General features: G+C 36.5%; 1 protein-coding gene across 1 annotated transcript in view; it reads left to right on the top strand.

The window, feature by feature from the left end:
- Positions 1-20,572, top strand: part of PDE3B (phosphodiesterase 3B) — a 180,683-nt gene that overhangs the window by 102,930 nt on the left and 57,181 nt on the right. The window contains exons 2-4 of the mRNA XM_074230219.1: positions 7,155-7,205; positions 13,805-14,050; positions 20,279-20,433. Of these exons, the coding sequence (XP_074086320.1) occupies positions 7,155-7,205; positions 13,805-14,050; positions 20,279-20,433 (452 nt within the window). The remainder of the gene's footprint in view (positions 1-7,154; positions 7,206-13,804; positions 14,051-20,278; positions 20,434-20,572) is intronic.

Raw genomic sequence — 20,572 nt, 5'->3', positions numbered from 1 at the left:
TAAGGAAAAAAAAATATGAGATGGCAAATTACATAAGATAATGTTTTTTTTAATTAAAGGTAATAGTTTTTGTTCAAACTCCACAATTCTTTCTCTGGATACACATAGTATTCTCCATTGCAGACACCCCAAAATTGTCCCTGATTGTTGCACTGATGGAATGAGCAAATCCATTAAAGTTGATCATCACCCCCATTTTGCTGTCATGGGGTGTATTGTTGTTTGGTTTCTGCTCGTCTTCCTCATACAAATCCTTCCAGGCTTCTCTGAATTCCCATCCTTCCTGATTTCTAATTGAACAATAGTGTTCCATAATGTATATATACCACAATTTGTTCAGCCATTCTCCAACTGATGGAAATTCACTCAATTTCCAATTCTTTGCCAAGTTTGGTAGTTTTTAAAGATGTAACCTATTTTAGGTAAATAGTTACCAGAAAGAGGAAAACACAAAATATCTTCTCTCAGAAGCTAGTTCCTCCATTTTACAAGATCTGGGTTTACACCAACACTCTGTTACACTAGTTACTATGAAAACTTGGGTATTGGATACCGAAATACTCAGACAAAAGGAACTGTCCTCCTCTACTTTGCTTCCTTCTCTTATATATAATAAAGAATATTTCTTGTGAAAAGGAGGGGATTGGATTAAATTACCAATAAGGTTTTTTTCTAGTTTTATCAGTCTTTGAGGGCTGAACTTCAGGAGAATCACCGAATACTTAAAGAAGAATGAATATTCAGACTTTACTATTAATGTAACCAAGTTTAAATTTTCATACCAAAGTATCACCTTTTTGTTAACAGGAAGATGTAGCAGATTTCCATTAAACCAGTAGTACCTATAAGATAGTTGAAGCATTTTCAGATTTTATGTATTTCAAAATAACACTCTAGGGTCTTAAATTCTTATCGTAACTCTGTAACTGACAATACTTTTCATACCTGCAGGAAAAACTGGAAAATCCTCCCAGTCCAATTTACTAACCTTTCTAAACATGAAGAGTCTAAGCAAACTCATGTTTGTGGCTCAGCAAACAATACTATATGGTAACATCTTGTGGATCCTATTGGAATTAAATATCCCTAGGAGATGAATGTCTTGATATCCTGTGACAAATAGTTGGCCTAATTTTTGCTTGGTTTGTATACCATATATATATATATATATATATATATATATATATATTTTTTTTTTTTTTTTGCTTTAATTCATAAAGAAACTGTAATGCTTCTTCCTTGAAAAGTTTTGAAAAGTGCCTTATGTAGCAAGGTACTGTCTTCCTCTAGTGTTAGTTTTCTCTGTCTGGTGTTTGGTATTCTTTGGTATTTGATATTTGCTTACTTAAGTGATAACCAACTTTTAGGATTAATTTTGTGCTGTTATATTTTGTATTTATCTCTCATACTTTCCATTTAATATTCTTTCTAAAAAGCTCTTTATCTTATAGGATGGCTTTCTTCTAATTTTCATGTCATTTGTTTGCAACATCTGGTTGTTTTGGATGAATTTTCTTGAGCAAATACATTTCTTATAATCATTGTCATCTGATAACTGAACTTCAGTGGAGGAGCAGCTTAGGGTAAGAAGCATGATGTGGAGTTGAGGATGCATTATGAAGGCAGTGGGTTCTAGTTTAGATCGTTGTTGACTTTCTGTTTGACCTTAGGCAAATCAATTCTTCTGTCAGCCTGGGCTCTTTTTTGGTAGAAATGAAATGAGTTGGACTAGATAATAATTAAGATCTTTTCCAGCTTGAAAATGAACAATTCTGTTCTCTCTCCATTTTACAGACACATTGTTTCTGGTATCCCTTGAGTATCTGGACTGGCTTTCCAGTCTTATTCTCCAGGAAAGCCATGCTTGGCACTTCCAGCCTAAAGACTGCTTTGACTACCTTTGACCAGTTGATGGCAGCAAATTCTAGTTGTAGAACTGAGACTGTTCTGGAAGCATAGTCACTTTCATATTGTTTCTTGAAAAATGCAAGCAAAACTTTGAAAATAGCACAATCTTACAAAAAGAATGTGATTTCCAACTCTGGCTCTTCAAAGTGTGCCAGAGTCAAATCATATTGACCAGGATTTATTAAATGCCTACCAAGTTTCAGTCAGGTGATACATTTTATGCTTGAGATTCAAGGGGAGGCAGGAAATATTCCATACCCACAACGAGCTCACAGTCAAATGAAGGAATCAGCTACCTGCAAGCTAGATATCAGGATAAAATAGAGATCACCTGAGTAGGCAGGTGCCAAGATCAGGAAGCGTTTTTTGGAGATGATGGGACCCAGAATCTTAACAGGATTTCAGTGGACCTCTAGTCCAACTTCTACCTGGAGCAGCATTCTGATAGTCATACAGTTTCTGCTTGATCATGTCCAGTGACAGAATCAACTCCTGATGATGATCCAATCTGTTTGAAGCATTCTTCATATCCTTCATCTTTATGATAGCCATTCTAATATCTGAGAGCAGCTACTCCCCCTCTCCCCAGTTTTATGTTTTCCTGGTTAAACATTCCAGTTTCCCTCAGACAATTTCTATGTAGTTTCTAGACTCATCATCTTGGCTTCCTTTCTTTGAGAATAAACTGGTGCCAATTTGGCACTGCCCTTCTCAAAATGTTACTCAGATATAGTCTGACCAGGAAGGGGACAGGGTCCATGGTGATTCTCATCTCCATTGGTTTGGCCATTGTAAATGCTGCCCAACATCATATTAGTTTTTTGGTTAACAACATCATTTCATTGAGTCATGTTGAACTTGCAAAAGGTTTTATATGTGAACTATTGTCTATTTTTCTCATTTTATATTTGTCTAGTTTGACTTTTTTGCAAAACAAGTGCAGGACTTTACATTTTCCCTTGTTAAATTTTGTCCCATTAGCTATAGGCTCCTGTTCCAACTTGTTGAAATCCTTTTTTAAGATCCTGATTCTGTCATCTTCTGTATTAACTGTCTTTGCTTCCTATCATCTGAAAATTTGATAAGCATGCCATCTGTGCTTTGAAATTACTGGTATAAATGTTGAACAGAACAGTGTCAGTGATACACAGCCATTTCAGTTCAAAATTAAAAGTAGGCTTTTGAGAATCAAGCAGAGACTTTAGCTACCATATGTACCTGCTGGTTTTGATATTGACAATTGAGCATATATTGAAATTTAGAAATATAGAATCAGAGTTGAAAGGCCTTTCATTTTATAGATGAAACAGAGGCCCATGGAAAGGTTAAATGACTTTTCTAGGGGCGGCTTAGTGGAATAGTGGATAAAGTGGCCCGGGAGTCAGGAGTACCTGGGTTCAAATTTGGTCTCAGACACTTAATAATTACCTAGCTGTGTGGCCTTGGGCAAGCCACTTAACCTGTTTGCCTTGCAAAAAAACCCCTTAAAAATGACTTTTCTAAGGACATGGTGAATTATTGGAGAATTGGGACTAATGCCAGGTATATGTGAATTAAAAGATAGGAAAAGTCCATTGCTATGTAAAAATAGAATTGGTAGCATCACTATCACAAAAGTCATGTACTGTCTCTAAACTCTAAAAAATCTGTAACAAGAAATCTGGCACTGGCCTACTGCTAATCTCATGAGTTAGTTCCCAGTGTTCCACAGTAAATTTTTTAATACTGTAAAATTTCATTTAACAAAATCTTTCATGATTTAATTCACTTTTCTTAAGGAATTTCAATTGACACCTCTTTCTAAAGGTAAATAACATGCATTTTAAAGTCACACATGAAGAACATAATTTTGAACATAGTGCCTGACCTAGAGGAGTGACTTAATAGATACTTATTGGTGATTGATGGACATGCAAAACAAAACTCATTATTTTTCAAAATTCATTCTTCTTCCTTCCTTCTTTTTTTCTATTGAGGATTCCATCACCCTTCCCATCACTGAGGTTTGAATCTTAGATTAATCCTCAATTCTTCATTTATTTACATCCAATCTTTTGGCATTCTTATTACTTATCTCAACAATCTTTTTTAAATTCTTCTTTGTTCTCACATGGCCATTAGCCTAGATCACTTCCTCATCATCTCATATCTGGGCTTAGAGAAGCCTCCTAATTTGGTCTCCCTGCCTCCAGTCTCTGCCCTTTCTATTTCATCCTTCATATAGAAGTCAGATTGTTTGTCCTATACTGTGGGTTTTGTCCTTGTCATTTACCTTCTTACGTCCAGTGGCTCCTCATATCTTTAAGATAGCATAGAACTATAAAACTCCTGTCATTTCAAACCATTCACAATTGGACTTTAATCTGTCTTTCCCAGCTGATCTCATATTAACTTTTCTCACATGGTCTGTGTCCCAGACAAACTTGCCTGTTTCCCATACATGACATTTTGTCTCTTGTACCTGTGCCTTCATCCAGACTCTTCCCTCATGTCTGAAATACTTTCCCTTCCTTTCACCTAGAAGAATTCCAAGCTTTTTTATTTAAATTTTCTTTTTCGTTATGAATTTAATCAATATACATTTCATTTTACAAAGAACAAAAAGGATGATTTTATATGTAATTGTGAACTGTTAAATACAATTTATTTTTTAAATTGTATGCTAAATTTAGTACTGTAGTGAATAAATGACCCTATTTCTGTTTTCTTCTAAAGTTGTTTTTTTCTGAGTATTTTTAACATTTTCTGATATTTTCCCCTTATTGTTCATCTATTTACTTCAAGAGACCCTTTTTCCCATTTGTTCATGCTCTCCTTTTTATCTCCTTTGAATATATTTTGTGTGTGTGTATATATATATATATATATATATATATATATATATATATATATATATATTTGTATATACATATAACCCAAACCTGAATTTCCTCCAAATTGTATAGAAGTTTGTTGAGAAAAGCCATTGACTTCCTTTTTTGCCTTTGGCTTTTATCCCTAGCATCTCCCATAAGACCTTGCACACCATCACCATTCAGAATTCTTTGCACACACATACACACATGCACACACATATATGTACGCGTGTACATACACATACATGTGCGTACACACATACATGTGGACTTTCTTCTGGGGATTATGTAGACTGGCATAGAAATGATGTTTTAGTTTTCAGGGGCAGTAGAAAAATTAAGGAGTAATTCATATGAGAAAGAATTACTACAGCTTTATTCAAGGGTAAATACTCTACAATTGAATTTTATTTTGAAGCTGATCAGGACTCCCAGCATTTCATTTAAAGTATCATGGTAAACAAATCTATTCCCTCCTTTTCATTTTTATAGTGTTAAAGATAAAAAAAAAGGTCTGAATGACAGCCTTTTTTTTAAGTTTTTTTTTTTTTTTTTTTTGGCAAGGCAAAGGGGTTAAGTGGCTTGCCCAAGGCCACACAGCTAGGTAATTATTAAGTATCTGAGACCGGATTTGAGCCCAGGTACTCTGGACTCCAGGGCTGGTGCTTTATCCACTATGCCACCTAGCTGCCCCTTGAATGATAGTCTTTTTAAAAAATGTGCTTTTGATATTAATTTGCTCCTCTCTACCTGTGAGTTAGCACAATCAATTCCAATTACACTCCTTTGTTGAGAGCCTTCTCTGTGCAGAGCACTGGTCTTTGCCTCTTGGGATTCCCTTACAAATTGAGATTTACCTAGGCCCTGTCTTTGTGAACCTTTTCCAATATTCTCAATTGAAGTAGAAAGGAACAATGATGAAAAAGGAAATTTCTTAGAACTAATTTATCTTGCAAAAATCAGATAGGCTATGCCCTATTTAACTAACACATGCTGATCTTCATGTTAGAATGTTTCATTCACCCCACCAAATTTCATCACTATGTTAATCATGACACATTCTAGGATATTATAGAACATATTAAATTAACACAGAGATAGTGTGATATCAATAAAAAAATGGAATTTAGGAAAGAAGATTTGTTTTGGAACCCACATTTTGTAACCAGTGCTGTGGGCAAATTATGTCACCTCTCATCTGTAAAAAGAGGGGACTGGCCCAGCTCAAGGGATCAAACATTACACCCATCATTCTGTGCAGGCAGCCAGATTAAACCAGATTAAAATGTAATTGGGCAATATACAAATAGAATAGAATGTAGATAATGCTAATAAGTGGTTTCCAAGTCAATATGCAACTGCCAGGATCCTTATGTACAATTTATTGATTCCTTTTTTCTATCTGAGTTTGACACCCCTGGTCTAGATGATTTTTAGGCCCTTTTTAGCAGCATGGTTTCACTTTTTAGCAGCACTTTTCCAATGAACACCAAAAGAGATATGGTTACTATTTGTCAATATGTTAAGGATCATGATTTTCATTATAGTCTAGGAATTCCTTTTTCTAATGCAGATCACAAGTCATCCATAACTTAGAGTCTTAGAGTATTGTCTGTAACTCAGGTAAGGTTAAATGGTTTGCTTTGATCACGCAACTAGTAACTGGGTCAGAGCTGAGATTTAAACCAGGGTCTTCCTAATTCCAAGTCCTACAGATCTCTCCATTTTGGTAGCTCAGTCTTGCTTTATGGAAAAGAGCCGTTTTAAAAAAGTGGGTCACACAAATAAAATTCTCTAAGGCTTCTTTTCTTTCCTTGAGTATAAATGAGTAGGATGGAGAAGCAGATTTGTAAGTATATTGAGGGGATCAACTGAAGAAGGAAAAGCTTTCGTAAATCCTTCATATATGGAGAATCAAGAAGTAATTGAACATACAGTAGGAATGAAAATTACTCATTTATACTCAATCTAACCACAGGAAATAATGTACAGTTTAAGTAGGGGCTGTTTTTTTTTTTTTAAATAGCAACACCGTAAATATCATAGGGAAGCAGCACCACCCTCTGGCAAAAAATGTTAACCAGTTGGTATTTTCTTTTTTGCTGGTAGTGTTTTTTTGTTTATAACAATGGTATGAATTTTGCTATTCTACTTAACCCTTCTTAGACTGTAACTACTTTTCAATTTGCTGATTAGTTTGCTTTTTCTGTAATTCTCTTCAGTCTTTCATGTATTTAACGAAAAGATTATCTTACCTGTAATCTTTTTTGCTTCTACTCCCAAATATCAGTTTTTTAAAGTAGCACTGAAAAAGCTAAACTTTGACTTTATAGTCTTAGTTTCTGTTAATTTGTAACTGAATAAAATTTATTTTTCTCTTTTGTTTTCCAGATGATTCTTTGGGATTGGGACTTGAAGCAATGGTCTAAATCTCATTATCAGGTAAGTGGGTATATTAGCACTAAGGAAGAGTGATATTTGTGAGAAACTTAAATTAAATTTAGAATCAGAACTTCCTATAGTAAGAACTTGATAATCTGGAATCTAACTAACTAGAACCTGCAATTAAATGGATCTTTTTTCTGAATTCCACTTGTAGGAAAAAGAGGCAAGTGATCCCCCAAAAAAGCTCATTTAAAAATAATTCTTCAAGCAAGAGGCTGGATGACCTCTTGTCGGGTATGTTTTAGTGGGGATTCCTTTTTGGGTATGAGTTAGATTAGATGTCTACCGAAGTCTTTTCCATTTCTAAAATTCTGTGGTTTAAAAAAACATAGTTTTCATGGGATAATCTGAACTTATATTAGATTTCAACTTAGAGTAGTACAAGGACAACCTTTTATTGAGGACTACTGACAATGAGAAAAACCAATTTAGTGCACCTAAATGAATTCCCTTCTATTTTTAAAATCAAGAAAAAGAAGCACAAAATTTTATTCATTATGAATACAAATATTAAAGTAAGTTTTGAGTCACACATTCAAGTACCAATTATGTTCCAACTGTCAGCACCTTTCAGTGATGAAAATAAAATAGATATGCCCAGCTCCTCCTTTTCCCCTCCCCACCTTCCATTTTGTAATCTAGTAGGGAAGTTAAAACACACGCAAATTTCAAGGATAACAAATATCATGTGGCAAGTATTGTCATCCTGTTAGAGATCAGAGAAAGGAGAAATGATTTTGAGCTTGAAAATTGGAATCAAGGAAGCCAGGTTTATTACCTGGGTAAGCACTATGGGAATCGTGGTGGCATTTGGAGCTGGAGCTAGGACTTTAGGAAGCAGTCGTTTAAGGACAATTTGAATGATGCCAGCTAGCCTTAGAGATACTGAAGCTCTTAAACCAAAAATGGCTAGACAGCAGTAGAATAGGTCACCAAGCAGGGAGATCTGAGATAAATAGGGACAGATTATTAGTGCAGGAACTAGTTAGATGAGGTTCCTGTTCCATAAATGTGTATAAAGGCACTATGAATACAAAGCCAAAATATAAGGAGCTTAGATTCTCCTGGAAGATACATGAAAAAGAGATATGTATATGAAATATAATTTGAGGGGGAAGAAAGTACTAACAAGGAGAAGGTTAAAGGCATTTAGTTAGAGGGAATTTGAAGAGGTTTGGCTAAGAAGGGAATACCAGAGAACCAGAAGATAGGATGTTGTATGACAAAGAGTAAGTAGATCAGTCAGCTTGAAGGTAAGTGTGTGAGGGAGATAAAAAGAAATAAACCTGCAGCAAGATTGTGAAGGACTTGAAGACTAGGAAGTTTGTATTTTCTAGTTGAGTTGATAGAACTCTGAACTGGGGAGTGATGTTGGTCATACCCATGTTGTTGGAAGATTATTTTGACAGCTGAGGAAATCGAAGGACAAGTTAGGAGGATTTTGTAGTTGTGCAGGTGAGAACTGAGGAAGATTCAACTAAAATGGTAGCTGTATGAATGGAGAAGTAGCGCCAGATAGGAGATATGTTTGGCAGGCAAATGACAAGGCTTTCCAGCTTGTAGAGTCTGGGCTTGGATGGATGGTGAGAGATTGAAGATGATTTCAGGGTTGCAACCCTAAGGACTAGAAGGATGATGGTGCTACCCTCAGCAGAAATATGAAAATTTGAAGGAAGGGCACGTTTTTGGGGGAAGGAAAGATAATTGTGGTTTGGATATTTTGTGTCTGAGAAATGTGAGATTAAAATTCAGGTGAGAGATCAAGATTGGATATAGAGACTTGGGAAATTAATAGTTTAGAGAGAGTAGTTTAACTTATGGGGAACTGATGAGACCACAGAGAGACAATGTAGAGAGAGAAGGGAAGAGGGCCATGGACAGAACCTTGGGGGAAGTTTGCCTTTAGGAATTGGGGAGAGGATGATGGTTCAATAAATAAAACTGAAAAGGAGTCATTTAATAGGTAGGAGGAGAATCAAGATTATTACTGTCAGTCATTCAACAAGCATTTATTTAGTACTTGCTGTGTTCTAAGAACTGTGCTAAGTATTGGGAATACAAAGAAAGGCAAAACAGTATCAGTTCTCAAGTAGTTACCCTTCAAAGAAGAGGAGAAAACCAGGAACACTGAAGAATACTGAGTAGATGGAAGATGATCTTAGAAGGGCAAGCATTAGCAACCAGAATGGGATATTTCCTGGGAAATGCCTCTGAAAGAAGGCGGAATTTTAACTGAGTCTTGAAGCATGCTAGGAAACTAAGAAGTAGAAGTAAGGAGAGAGGGCTTCCTAAGTACAAGGAATAGGAGTACAAAGATCTGGAGATAAGAGATAGAGGATCATGAGTGAGGATGGGAGCAAAGATGAGTGAAGCTGGGTTGTAGATTTTGTAGAAGACAGTGAAGTAGAAGACTGGAGAGGTAGGAAAGAATCAGGTTATTGTCAGTAATGATAATAGCTAATGTGTATATAATTGGCAATGTACTTTACATGTGTTATCTCATTGATAGCCTTTCTTACATACCAAACAGAGGAGTTTATGTATCTGTTTGATCATAGAGGGAAAAGAGAGGAATTATTAGACTTAGAACTTTAGAAAAATCACTTTGACCACTGTGTGAAGGCTGAATTGGACTGGAGAGAATGTTGAGGCAGAGATTGCAGTTAGAAGGCTATTTTCATAATGCAGCTGAGAGAAGACCTGTGTCAGGATAACTGCTATGTGAAAAGAGAGATGTAAAGGTAGAAAAGACAAGTTTAGCAACTGATTAAATATGTGGAGTGAGTGTGAATGAGAAGTTAAGGATGACCTCAAAGTTGATGGTTCAAGTAACAAGAAGGATGATAGTGCCCTTGATAGCAATAGGGAATTTTGGAAGAGGAGGAGGGGCAGATTTACAGAGAGATAATGAGTTTACTTTTGGACATGCTGAGTTTGAGATGCCTGTAGAACATTCAGTTTGAGATGTCCAAAAGGAAGCTAATGTGGCAGTGTAGGACAGTAGTAGCTCAAGATAGAGACTAAAGTTGAATCTATAGATTTGAGGATCATCTACATAGAGGAGATAATTTTAAGGCTAGGGAATAACGGTATCTGGGAAGAGAGTTGTTAATAGTTTTTGATACACTGATGAGAAAAGTCAGCTTAGCAGTTTGAAATAGTAGTTAACCTCTTGAAGAGCCCTTTTAGTGTGGTATTCCAGTAGGAAATCATGTTGCATTGAGAAGTGAGAAAGTGGAGAGGTGTTTAGATGGCTTTTCTAGGAGCTGACTGAAAAAAGGAATTGACATTCTAAGAAGATAACAGAGTTTTTAAGACTAGGAAAAAACCTCTACATTTTTGAAGGCATTAGGGAAAAAACCAGAGAATGAATGGGTAAATAAAGAGATTAGTTTTGGCAAGAAGGGTCCTTTTTTTTTAAGTTTTAAAATTTATTTTAAATTTAAATTTAATTTAATTAAAAATTAATTTAAATACAAAATGAGAAAAGAAAAAAACTTGTCATGTACACAATGGAGCATAAGAGAAGATTGAATATAAAAATAAATTTCAATTTCTAGAAAACCTAAATAATAAATACTACACATTGTTTTCAAACTTGCCCAGCTTTTCTTTGCTTCTTAGTATGTTTTCTTTTATTCTCTGCTGTGCAAGGTTTGCTTTATCCCCTCCCCCTCTAAGAAAACTAAAATTAAGTGTAAATATATATATGTATATTTATCCACATATATAAAGAGATATTTATAAGCATACACACACATATATATATATTCTCATACAGATATATGTAAGATGTACCATGCTTATTTCCATCTGTTTCTCTGAAGGTTGATAGCATCTTAGCATTATCCTCATAAGTTCAAATCTTTTCATGTTTTTTTTAAATCAACCAGCTCCCCATTTTCTACCCCAGAGCAATATTCCAACTCAGAAACAAGTATTTCTGTAAGATTGAGCAAGAAAATATAGTAGAGGAGAGAAGGGGTCTCGATTACTTCAATAAAATAGGAAAGGATATTCTGGAAAGAAAATCAGGGCAAAAAAAGTTTTTGAAACAGCCCATTTGGATAGAGAGAAAACGAAGATGGATAAAAGTTTGTTTTGAAGGGAGAAATAGAGATCACATGTATCCATGAGTAACAAATATTAGATAACCAGAAGTTTGGGAGAGAAATTGAAGATCCACCCTAGGTAAAAGGGAGTGTAGAGTAGACAGCCTGGTTAAAAGGAAAAGCTTGTACTAGTTCTTATTTTGAGGAGCCAGAATGTTGATGTCCTGTTTCTGGCTGCCAATACAATATCTAGGCTACAAGACCCCTCATGGACCTGGAGGAGAAAGAGATGGAGTTTTCCCCCTTACAAACATAACTGGGCTATCAAAGTCTTTTTATGCTACCTCACCTTGTGTAGCTAGCAATGACCCTAGGTCCTTAGAGCCTAGACTGACAAGAGTTTAACTTTTGGCAGCTTCCATAATACTGGAAAGGTTTCTAGTACTATTATAAAGGCAACTAGTACTATTTCTAGAGGCAACTTCCTCCTAGGACAGTTTGTTCAGCTACAGAGAAGCTACTGGCTAGAACATTGAACACTAAATGGTTTGGGTTGGAGTTTCAGTGGTCTTGTGTGATGGAGAGTGTACTTAAAGAGATTTAATTATGGACCTTTGGAGTGAAAGAATGAAACAGTAAAAGGAAAGAGACACACTGGGGAGGGGAAGAAAAAGAGACAGACAAGGAAGAGGGGGAAATTTGAGAGTCAGAGGGGAAAGAGGAGAAAAAGAACATCAGGAGAAATTGCTCTCCTAAAATAGGAGAGAGGAAATGTGAGCAGATAGTGGGAGAAAGGTAATAAGAAGAGAGAGCAAGAAGGATAGATGAGGTCAGTAGATAGAGAAGATTAGACAGTTCTGAAGTGACAATATTATCAGTTGCTCAATGAACTCAGATCTAGCTCTATCCCATGCTATTGGTTTCCAGAGGAAGTTAGTAACATTGATCAGTGTCTCTCTGAAATTTTGATAAGCCGCTTACTCTCTGTAGCTCTTCCACTGTGTTTTACTGTATCAATCTTTTGCAGAATAGCTTAGCAATGGATTCAGAAGGAGGGACTGTAATCCAGACCCCTGCTCAGAGAGTGATGTCAGGGCTCTAGCCCCATGAGGTGAAGAGACCTGGGGGTGGGCTTTCAGTTCCTGCAGAGCCTCTCGTGATCATCATGATGGGAAATGATGGCAACGGGAGTCATCAGAGATTAATTCCAATATGCTTGGTGTGTTCCTAAACAAGAAAAGTCTATTCTAAAAATGCCTCTTGAAGTCATTAATTACAGCTGAGTTTGTGAATTCATCTCAGTTAAAAAATAAATGACCTTGAGCACTGTACTTTTCTTGTTTCCATACCTTTCCCCCTCAAGACTTATTCCCTGATTAGTATTTGGTTTTAATATAGTTATAGAAACATCCATTTTCTGGTTGTATTTTCATATTAATCATCTGTTCATCCTAAGCCCATTTCTAGCCTCTTGCCATTTTCTCTGTCAAAACCTGGCAGACATTTTGTGCTGTAGGCCATGTTAGATTTGAGATTTATAAAGTTTCAGTATGTTTCCATGTTGCAGTCTGCTTCATTTTTTATTGATTTTGACTTTATTGATACCATGCAAGTAGTTTTGAATTGTGAACACTGTTTTTTTAATTTTCTCACAAAACTCAGTTTTCTTAAGGCACATTAATGCATCTATCAGTATTATTTTTGGAGTAATTAAAACAGACTGCTTGACTCTGAGGCTAAGCATTATTTTCTCAACTTTTCATTAGGATAAATGATAATCTTATGGTTTGTCCCTTTTTCATTTTTATATTAATTCAATCTTTCTTAAAATTCAATCTTAATTGAAAGATTAAAACCTTAACACTGATATCTGGATGCTGTGAATTCTGAATTTAAGATTCAGAAATCTCAACTTATAATCATTGTAAATTATCAAATGGGAAGTGGAGAACCTTGTTAGGAATATGAGTTAGATCATGTGATGTGATGTATCTTTTTTTTGTTTGTTTTTGCTTTTGTAAGGTAGTGCCTTGCCCAAGGTCACACAGCTAGATAATTATTAAGTGTCTGTGGCTGAATTTGAACTGAGGTGCTCCTGACTCCAGGGCCGGTGCTCTATCCACTGCATCACCTAGCTGCCCCAATATGATGTATCTTTAGCTAGTTTAACTAACCACAAATGGAATGAACTACTTCTGAATATATTAAATGCTTGATCTAAACTCTATAATCATTTTTCAGACATGTCATAGACAGGATTTATGCTTCAGGTTGAGATCAGATTTTTAATTACATTTTAGAGATTATATGAATGAAATCTTGAGTTATGGCATCCCCACCCCAACTTTTCCCTCAAGAAGAGTAATGTATATGACCCTAAAATTATAGGAACTGTGCATTTTAATGTGACTTAATATAATGAGATTTTACTTTATCTTCTATGGTTTATTATAGAAAAATTTTGTTAATTTGAATTTATCTATGTAATTAAATTAAAGGATTAATATAATTTTAAGCATTTTTCTTTTCTTTTTTTTTTTAAAGAATGCTTCACGAGGAACTGATGTTGATCTTTCCATGCTTAATGAGGCTCGACAAATGGTGACAGAACTAATGATGGATCCAACTCTCCCCCCTCATGCGATGACTTCTCTTCGAAGCATGGATAGTTTGATGGGTGCTTTCTCCAAATCATGTAGGCCAAATATCAACACATTCCCACTGTTTTCTGGGTTTAACCCTTGCTGTGAAATAGAGGACCCAGATGAAAAAGACACAAAATCTAACAAGGTCAGAAAACTGTTAGCCTTAAAAATGACTTCTTAATACGATTTTCTGATTTAAAACTGTCTTTACAGTCTTGTTCAAAATAGAATTATTTGCAAGGACTCATTTATATTAGATGGAATCTTCTTGATCTTTGCAGAGATATTTCTGATTTGCATTTTTCTCATATATCAATACTAGATAATTTCTTGTGTACCTGATGGTAGAATTAAATATGTTCCTGATCTAGTGATATTAAACTTGGCATTCATGGCTTCCATCATAACTGTTATTGTTTGTGTAGCTTCCAGGCTGATCTTGTAGAAACTAAAGTTTAGCACTGCTTTTTAGAATTATGTGCTTGCATACATACATGCATGTATGTGTGTGTGCATGTGCATGTGCGTGCATGCATGTGTGTGTGTATTTGGAAAACCTAAAGGGAATAATTTTCTGAATCTCATGAAAGATAATTTGCCAAGGTTTTTTCTCAATTTATTGTCCTTTTGGTCCCAGTTTTCCTCTGCTTATATTCTTTGGCAATTGCGATGATTTAAAACTTGTCCTGAAGAGGCAGCGTGATGTAATGAGTAGAGTGCTGACCTTGAAATTCAGGAGGTTGTGGGTTCAAATCCTGCCTCAGACACTTACTAGTTATGAGACCTTAAGTGAGTCATTTAACCTCTCTGGGCCTCACTTTCCTTATCTGTAAAATGAAGGGATTGGATTGGATTGGTCTCAGGGTCAGAATCTGAGATCCTGTCATTTTAGTTTTTTCATCATTCAATATAGAAAATAATCTGTCTCTTCCAAAATCTCATTTCTTTGTGAGTTATTTTTTAAAACAAGATTAACCAGTGCCTTGCCTTTTGAGATTTTAATTCCCATTTGCATTTACATATAAGCATACATACATACATACATACATACATGTGTGTAATGTGTGTGTTTATATAAAACATGCTGACTTCAAATTAAGTTTTACTTTCAAAAATACGACCTTTACTTTGTAGGAGCACTCTTCCTTCCTTCATTCTATAAATTCTCACAAAATAATCTTCCTAATGGACAAGTCTGATATCATTGTTCCTCTGCTCAGAAGCTTTACTTCTATCCTTATTGTTTTCAGATTAAAACACTGATTACTTAGTTCTGGCTCCCCTTCTCTTTTCAGCCTCATGTAACCCAAGCTCCTTTAATGCTCTTGGGGTTCTGACTGTGGGCTGATCCCAACTCTTGCCCTTTGCTATCCTGCTTCTGGGAGTTTGTTGGTCTTTCATTCTTAAAGCTCTTTTCAACTCTTGAAATAGTTTCCTTCCTTTCTGGCCTGATATTGGTTGCTTTTCCTTTATGAGGCATCCCCAATCCCTCCAGCTAGAAGAGATCCCAGTGTATTGAATTTCCTCTCAGGTCCCTTGTTTGACCTTTCCTATCTCCTGTTATAGACTTGGTTTTATTTTAGTTTAGTTTAGAGCCTGGAATGGTGTAGTGCCCCTCTTCTAAGGGCATAGGACTTGGTCTTATAGTTTTAGTCTTCCAGAGAATGCTTAGGTGGAGAAAACTCTACCAGTACAGGTGGCAGTTTCTTGACCACTTTACAGTTGACTTAAGAGAGTGGCCGTGAGCAGGAAATGACTAGTGCAGGGTCCCTCAGCAGACCCCAGTCTTAAGTCTTCCTTAAGGCAGCTCTGTCCAATATGTTATGTTGCTTCTCTACATTCATAAGATCATAGGACTAGAGCCAGAAGGGCCCTGAGAGGCTGTCTCATCTAACAAAGAAAGGCACAGGGTCCTAGAGAGATGGAGGAACTTTTCCGAGGCTTGTGCTCCCTTTGGAAGAGCAGTCAGCTTCTTAGAGAAAGAATTAAATAGAAAAAAAAAGCACCACAAAAGTACAGAATCCCTGGATTTTAGAGCCTAATGAGATGTTTAGAGATGACATATTCTACACCTCGTTTTGGAGAAGACCCATCCAAAATTTTCCTTTTACAGATGACCCCTCTACTAGGGGGCAGTGATAGAGTTGGGTTTTGACTCAGAATTGCTGTTTTCCAGTCCATTGTTCTTTCTCCTCCACCTGCTCTGGGCAGCTCTTGTATGGTGGCATTGTACAGCTGCCTCATCAGAGGGGCACTAGGACTCTAGAATCCACCTGGGCATCTGCCATCATCTGGCTGGTGAAGAAAGGGATGAATTGTTAGAGAAGAAGGAATGAAAAATTATCAATGAAGCCTTGAGTACGAGCAAGACGTGGTGCTAAGTGCTAAGGGTTCAAATGGAAAAGACAGAAAATTCCTGCTCTTGAGCAGCTCTCTCTCGGGTACAAGGAGACAGCATTAGAGACAGTTTCTGTGCCAGGCAAAGAGAAAGACTCAATGGAGCAAGAGTGCAGCAACAGAGTGGATGGCCATGCATCATGAGTGTCATGAATCTCGGTGTGCGAAAGACAAAGCACAGAGGATTTTGTGTTTTGGTTCTTTAGGAGCTATGGTTGAAACACTACAAAGGGGTCTGCCAGGAATTTGGGATGCTGCCTTGGAAGATGACTGGGTGACTGGACTGGAGCAGGCCAAGGCAGGAGACTTGTCATAGGATTATTGATTGACTTTATGAGGTTGTAGGTGGTTTGATTCTCCTGGCATGTGCCACCCTTTCTTTCTCAGAAAAAAAAAAGCTTGCTTCTCTAGCTAATCTGACTTGCCTGGTTGAGATTTGATATTGATGGTAGTGAGATGGAAGAGGAGACCCTCTTCTCCCTGGAAGGCCGCAGTGGGAGAAGGGGGTCCAAAGCACAGATTTGAAATTAGGATGGAGTCAAGCGGAATTAGAAATCTCAGTTTGATTTTTCTTCATCCTTTTATTGAGACAGGTAATGATCTGCCTACATAGACTTAATTTATTGCACCAATAATACGTTAGCAACTTTTCTTGTCATTGTCATATAACTAGGAAAATGATATCTAGTTTTAGTCTAGTGGGATGGGAGATAGAAATGGTTGATAACAAGGGTTTGTTACCCTGGTATCTTTCTATGACTTTACTGGTTTTTCATTAGTCTGTTTTTACTTTGATAATGTCAGTTGAATCAAACTAGCCTCTATTATGGATGGGCCAGAACTGAATAGAACCAGCCAGATAGGAGAGTCAGGAATTAAACAAGTTTAATTTCAAAGTGAGGGAAACCTCTTGTAAGCAAGGAGATAGATTAGACTCATTATGCCAGGGCCTTCTCTGGTCTCTTCTCTTTGCAGTCAATCCTCTATTCTGCTCCTTGAGTAATTTTCCTCAAATGCATCTCTTGACGTTGCCACCCTTGACTCAGTAAACTCCAGAGATTCCCCATTGCTTCCAGGATCAACAGCCTTCCTACGGCCAGTCTGACTTCCCTTTACAATCCTTTTACATTTTATTTCCTGCCACTTAGACCTTGATCCAGTGGCACTGGTTTCCTTGCTGTCCCACAAGCAGGACCCTTCATCTTTTGGCTTTGACTGTGTCCAAATCTAGAATGCTTTCCCTCCTTCTTTCGGCCTGTTGGTTTCCCAGACTTCCTTTAAGTCCCAACTAAAATACCATCTTCTAGAGGAATCCATTCCCAACCCCTCTTAATTCTAGTACTTTTCCTCTCAATTATTTTCTGTGTATTAAGAACTAGGCCTGGAGTCAGGAAGATCTCAGTTCAAATATGACCTCAGATACTTAGTAGCTTTGAAACTCTGGGCAAGTCTCTTCATCCTGTTTGCCTTAGTTTCCTCATCTGTAAAATAATCTGGAGAAGGAAATGGCAAACCACTTCCATATCTCTGCCAAGAAAGCCTCAAATGGGACAAAGAGTGGGATTTGACTGAAGCAACTGAAGAACAACAAGCTTGTTTATAAATAATGCTTTACTGTCTTTCTCCCTTAAATTGTAAGCTCCTTGAGGGGAGGGGCTTTCTTTTGCCTATTTTTTTATACCCAGTCCCTGGTACATAATAAATGCTTAGTAATATTATTTATCCATTCATTAAAACTTCATAAATTTAATTTATTAACTGAAATGCTTTATGTAGCAGTTCAGAGTGGAGAGATTTACAATTCATTACTTCAGAAGATAAATGGTAAATGATCAGGAGCTTGGAGTGAAGGAAAAGGAAGACAAGAAGCAAATTCCCATGTGTCCACTACTTCTTATATACCAGAAAACAAGCCTACTACAGAAGTGGATCCCTGCCTTAGTTTTTTCCTTTTTTTGAATACCCAAAGTTGGCTAAAAACAGCATTGTTGCTGTGAACAGGTCTGAAAATGTCCTTATCACCATTAGACATATTTCAGCACAAGATTCATTTAGCAAGAACTGATACTTGAATCTCACTCAAGTCCTAGACATTATTCAAGGCTAAAATTAGATTATTAGGAACTTGAGGATGTTTGACTTGGAGACTGTCTGGTCCAACCCCTTTTTGCAGACAAGGACATCCAAACTTAACAAGAATAAGGAATTAGGTAAGACTATATTTGTAAATGAGTTAGTGGGAGAACCCAATGCTTTCTCTGCTATGCTATGCTTTCCCTCAAAGGTTTTGATTTGGTTTCTCTGTTTCTTAGGAGGGTTTGAAAAATAAGGGAGAGTTCACAGAAGGAAAACATAAATGAAATGCAGAATAGGAAATAATCCCTATGTGAATGTGTCAATGGAATTGATCTGCTTAGGAAAAGAGAAACTTAATCTAGCCTTCTAGTATATTGAATAAGTTCTTAGTCATGTGTATGGAGAAGTAGACAAGATTAAATGACCTTACCATCAGAGACAGTCTGGATAGACTGAAAGAGGAATGTGATTTTAATTGTGCTTGAGTAGTGCAATGAGCTTAGAGATGACTGTGGAACTCTGTCTTCCATTTTTATTGATTTTATGATATTCCTCTGCTATTGAAAACAGCAGTCTAATATATTGGATGCCTTAAGGTTACTAAGTCTAATGCTTTACTGAAAACCAATTTAGAAAAAAAATTACTTGACAGGTTTCTGTAGAATTCCATTATTATTTTTTTCTTCTGTGCCAAAGTTGCGAACTATTATAGGGAAAGATACTTTTGAATTTTTAATAATTCATAGATTCTGTGTCCTGGAATGTTTTGAGTTATTTTGAAGATTTTAATTGTGAAGTAAAGCACAAGCAGGTATTTAAAGTAAATAAGCTCCCCATAAACAGATCTGTGAGGGGTGGCCAGGTGGTACAGTGGATATAGCACTGGCCCTGGAGTCAGGAGTACCTGAGTTCAAATCAGGTCTCAGACACTTAATAATTACCTAGCTGTGTGGCCTTGGGCAAGCCACTTAACCCCACTGCTTTGCAAAAACCCAAACAAACAAATAAATAAACAAACAAATAAATAGATCTGTGAATTCTGTCACTGCAGGGGAGGTCAACAACTCCTGATCACTAGGATAATGGGAGAGGGGAATATAATCTGGTGCAGTTTTGTGATTAACTGAAGTACATTGCAATTATGCATGAGTAGCTAGATCACAGAGACTTAGATTATATATACATATGTATATACACATACATGTATATATACTTATACATACTTATGCATATATAAAACATAACTTTTGACGATTGTAAAGTATTTTTAAATCTTGTGATCTCCGGGATAATATGATAACCATTCACATTCATTCAGTAGCTCTTTATTCAGTATCTGTTATTTGAAAAATTTAAACTGGACATTGTGGAGACATGAAGAACACAATTTAATCTTTGTTCTCAGAGAGCACGTGGTTTTGGAGAGAATATGTCCACCAATAAAGATAATACAGGCTAAGCTGTGCAGGTGAAGGAAGAGATAAGCTGGAGTTCAGAGGAGTGAGAGATTCATGGGGAAGACTCTCAGTTCCCAGTGGATTTCAGATTTGGAGTTTGGACTGAACTAGAACCAACATTTGCTTGTGAAATGACATTTTAAGAACAGTTCCCACCTATTAGATTGGTTGATTGTTTCTTCTCCAAAAAACTGAGCAAACATCTAGTTGATTGAGCTTCCTGTTCAATGATTACAGATCAAAGTTTACTATACTAGTTATTTTAAAGGGTAGAAGCAAAATGGAATGTAATAAAATGTGATACTTGTGAATAACTCAGTTCTAGGAAAGAGGGTGATTTAATTATTCTGTCACTTGTTGAAAAAGATGCTAAATATATGGATGTACCAATAAACATGCCATACAGTGTGACCTATTTTAAATGTTGTTTAATTATTCAACAGACACCAAGTAATAGAAATAATTTGCTGATGCTACAACTAAGGAGAAACTCAAGAAGCTCAGGTCTCCCCTTGCCACCCCCTGAACAGTCTCCTTCACGGTGGGAGTACAGTATCAGAAGACGCACACTCCCTCTCCGACAACAAAGTACTCCAAGGTAAAATGCATCCTGGTCCTCCTCACCCTGTTCAGTGACATTAATGTGATGTGCCTGGCTCCTCCACATGCATGCCAGACGCTAGGATTTTGTAAGTGATCAAGCTTCACCTCTTCAAAGGGGCTAATAATTGGTTCTA

The sequence above is a fragment of the Macrotis lagotis genome, chromosome 3, assembly GCF_037893015.1.
Source record: "Macrotis lagotis isolate mMagLag1 chromosome 3, bilby.v1.9.chrom.fasta, whole genome shotgun sequence".
In the NCBI taxonomy this organism is placed as follows: domain Eukaryota; kingdom Metazoa; phylum Chordata; class Mammalia; order Peramelemorphia; family Peramelidae; genus Macrotis; species Macrotis lagotis.
Note: the sequence above shows the minus strand (reverse complement) of the source record. Positions and strands in the feature narration are given on the sequence as shown.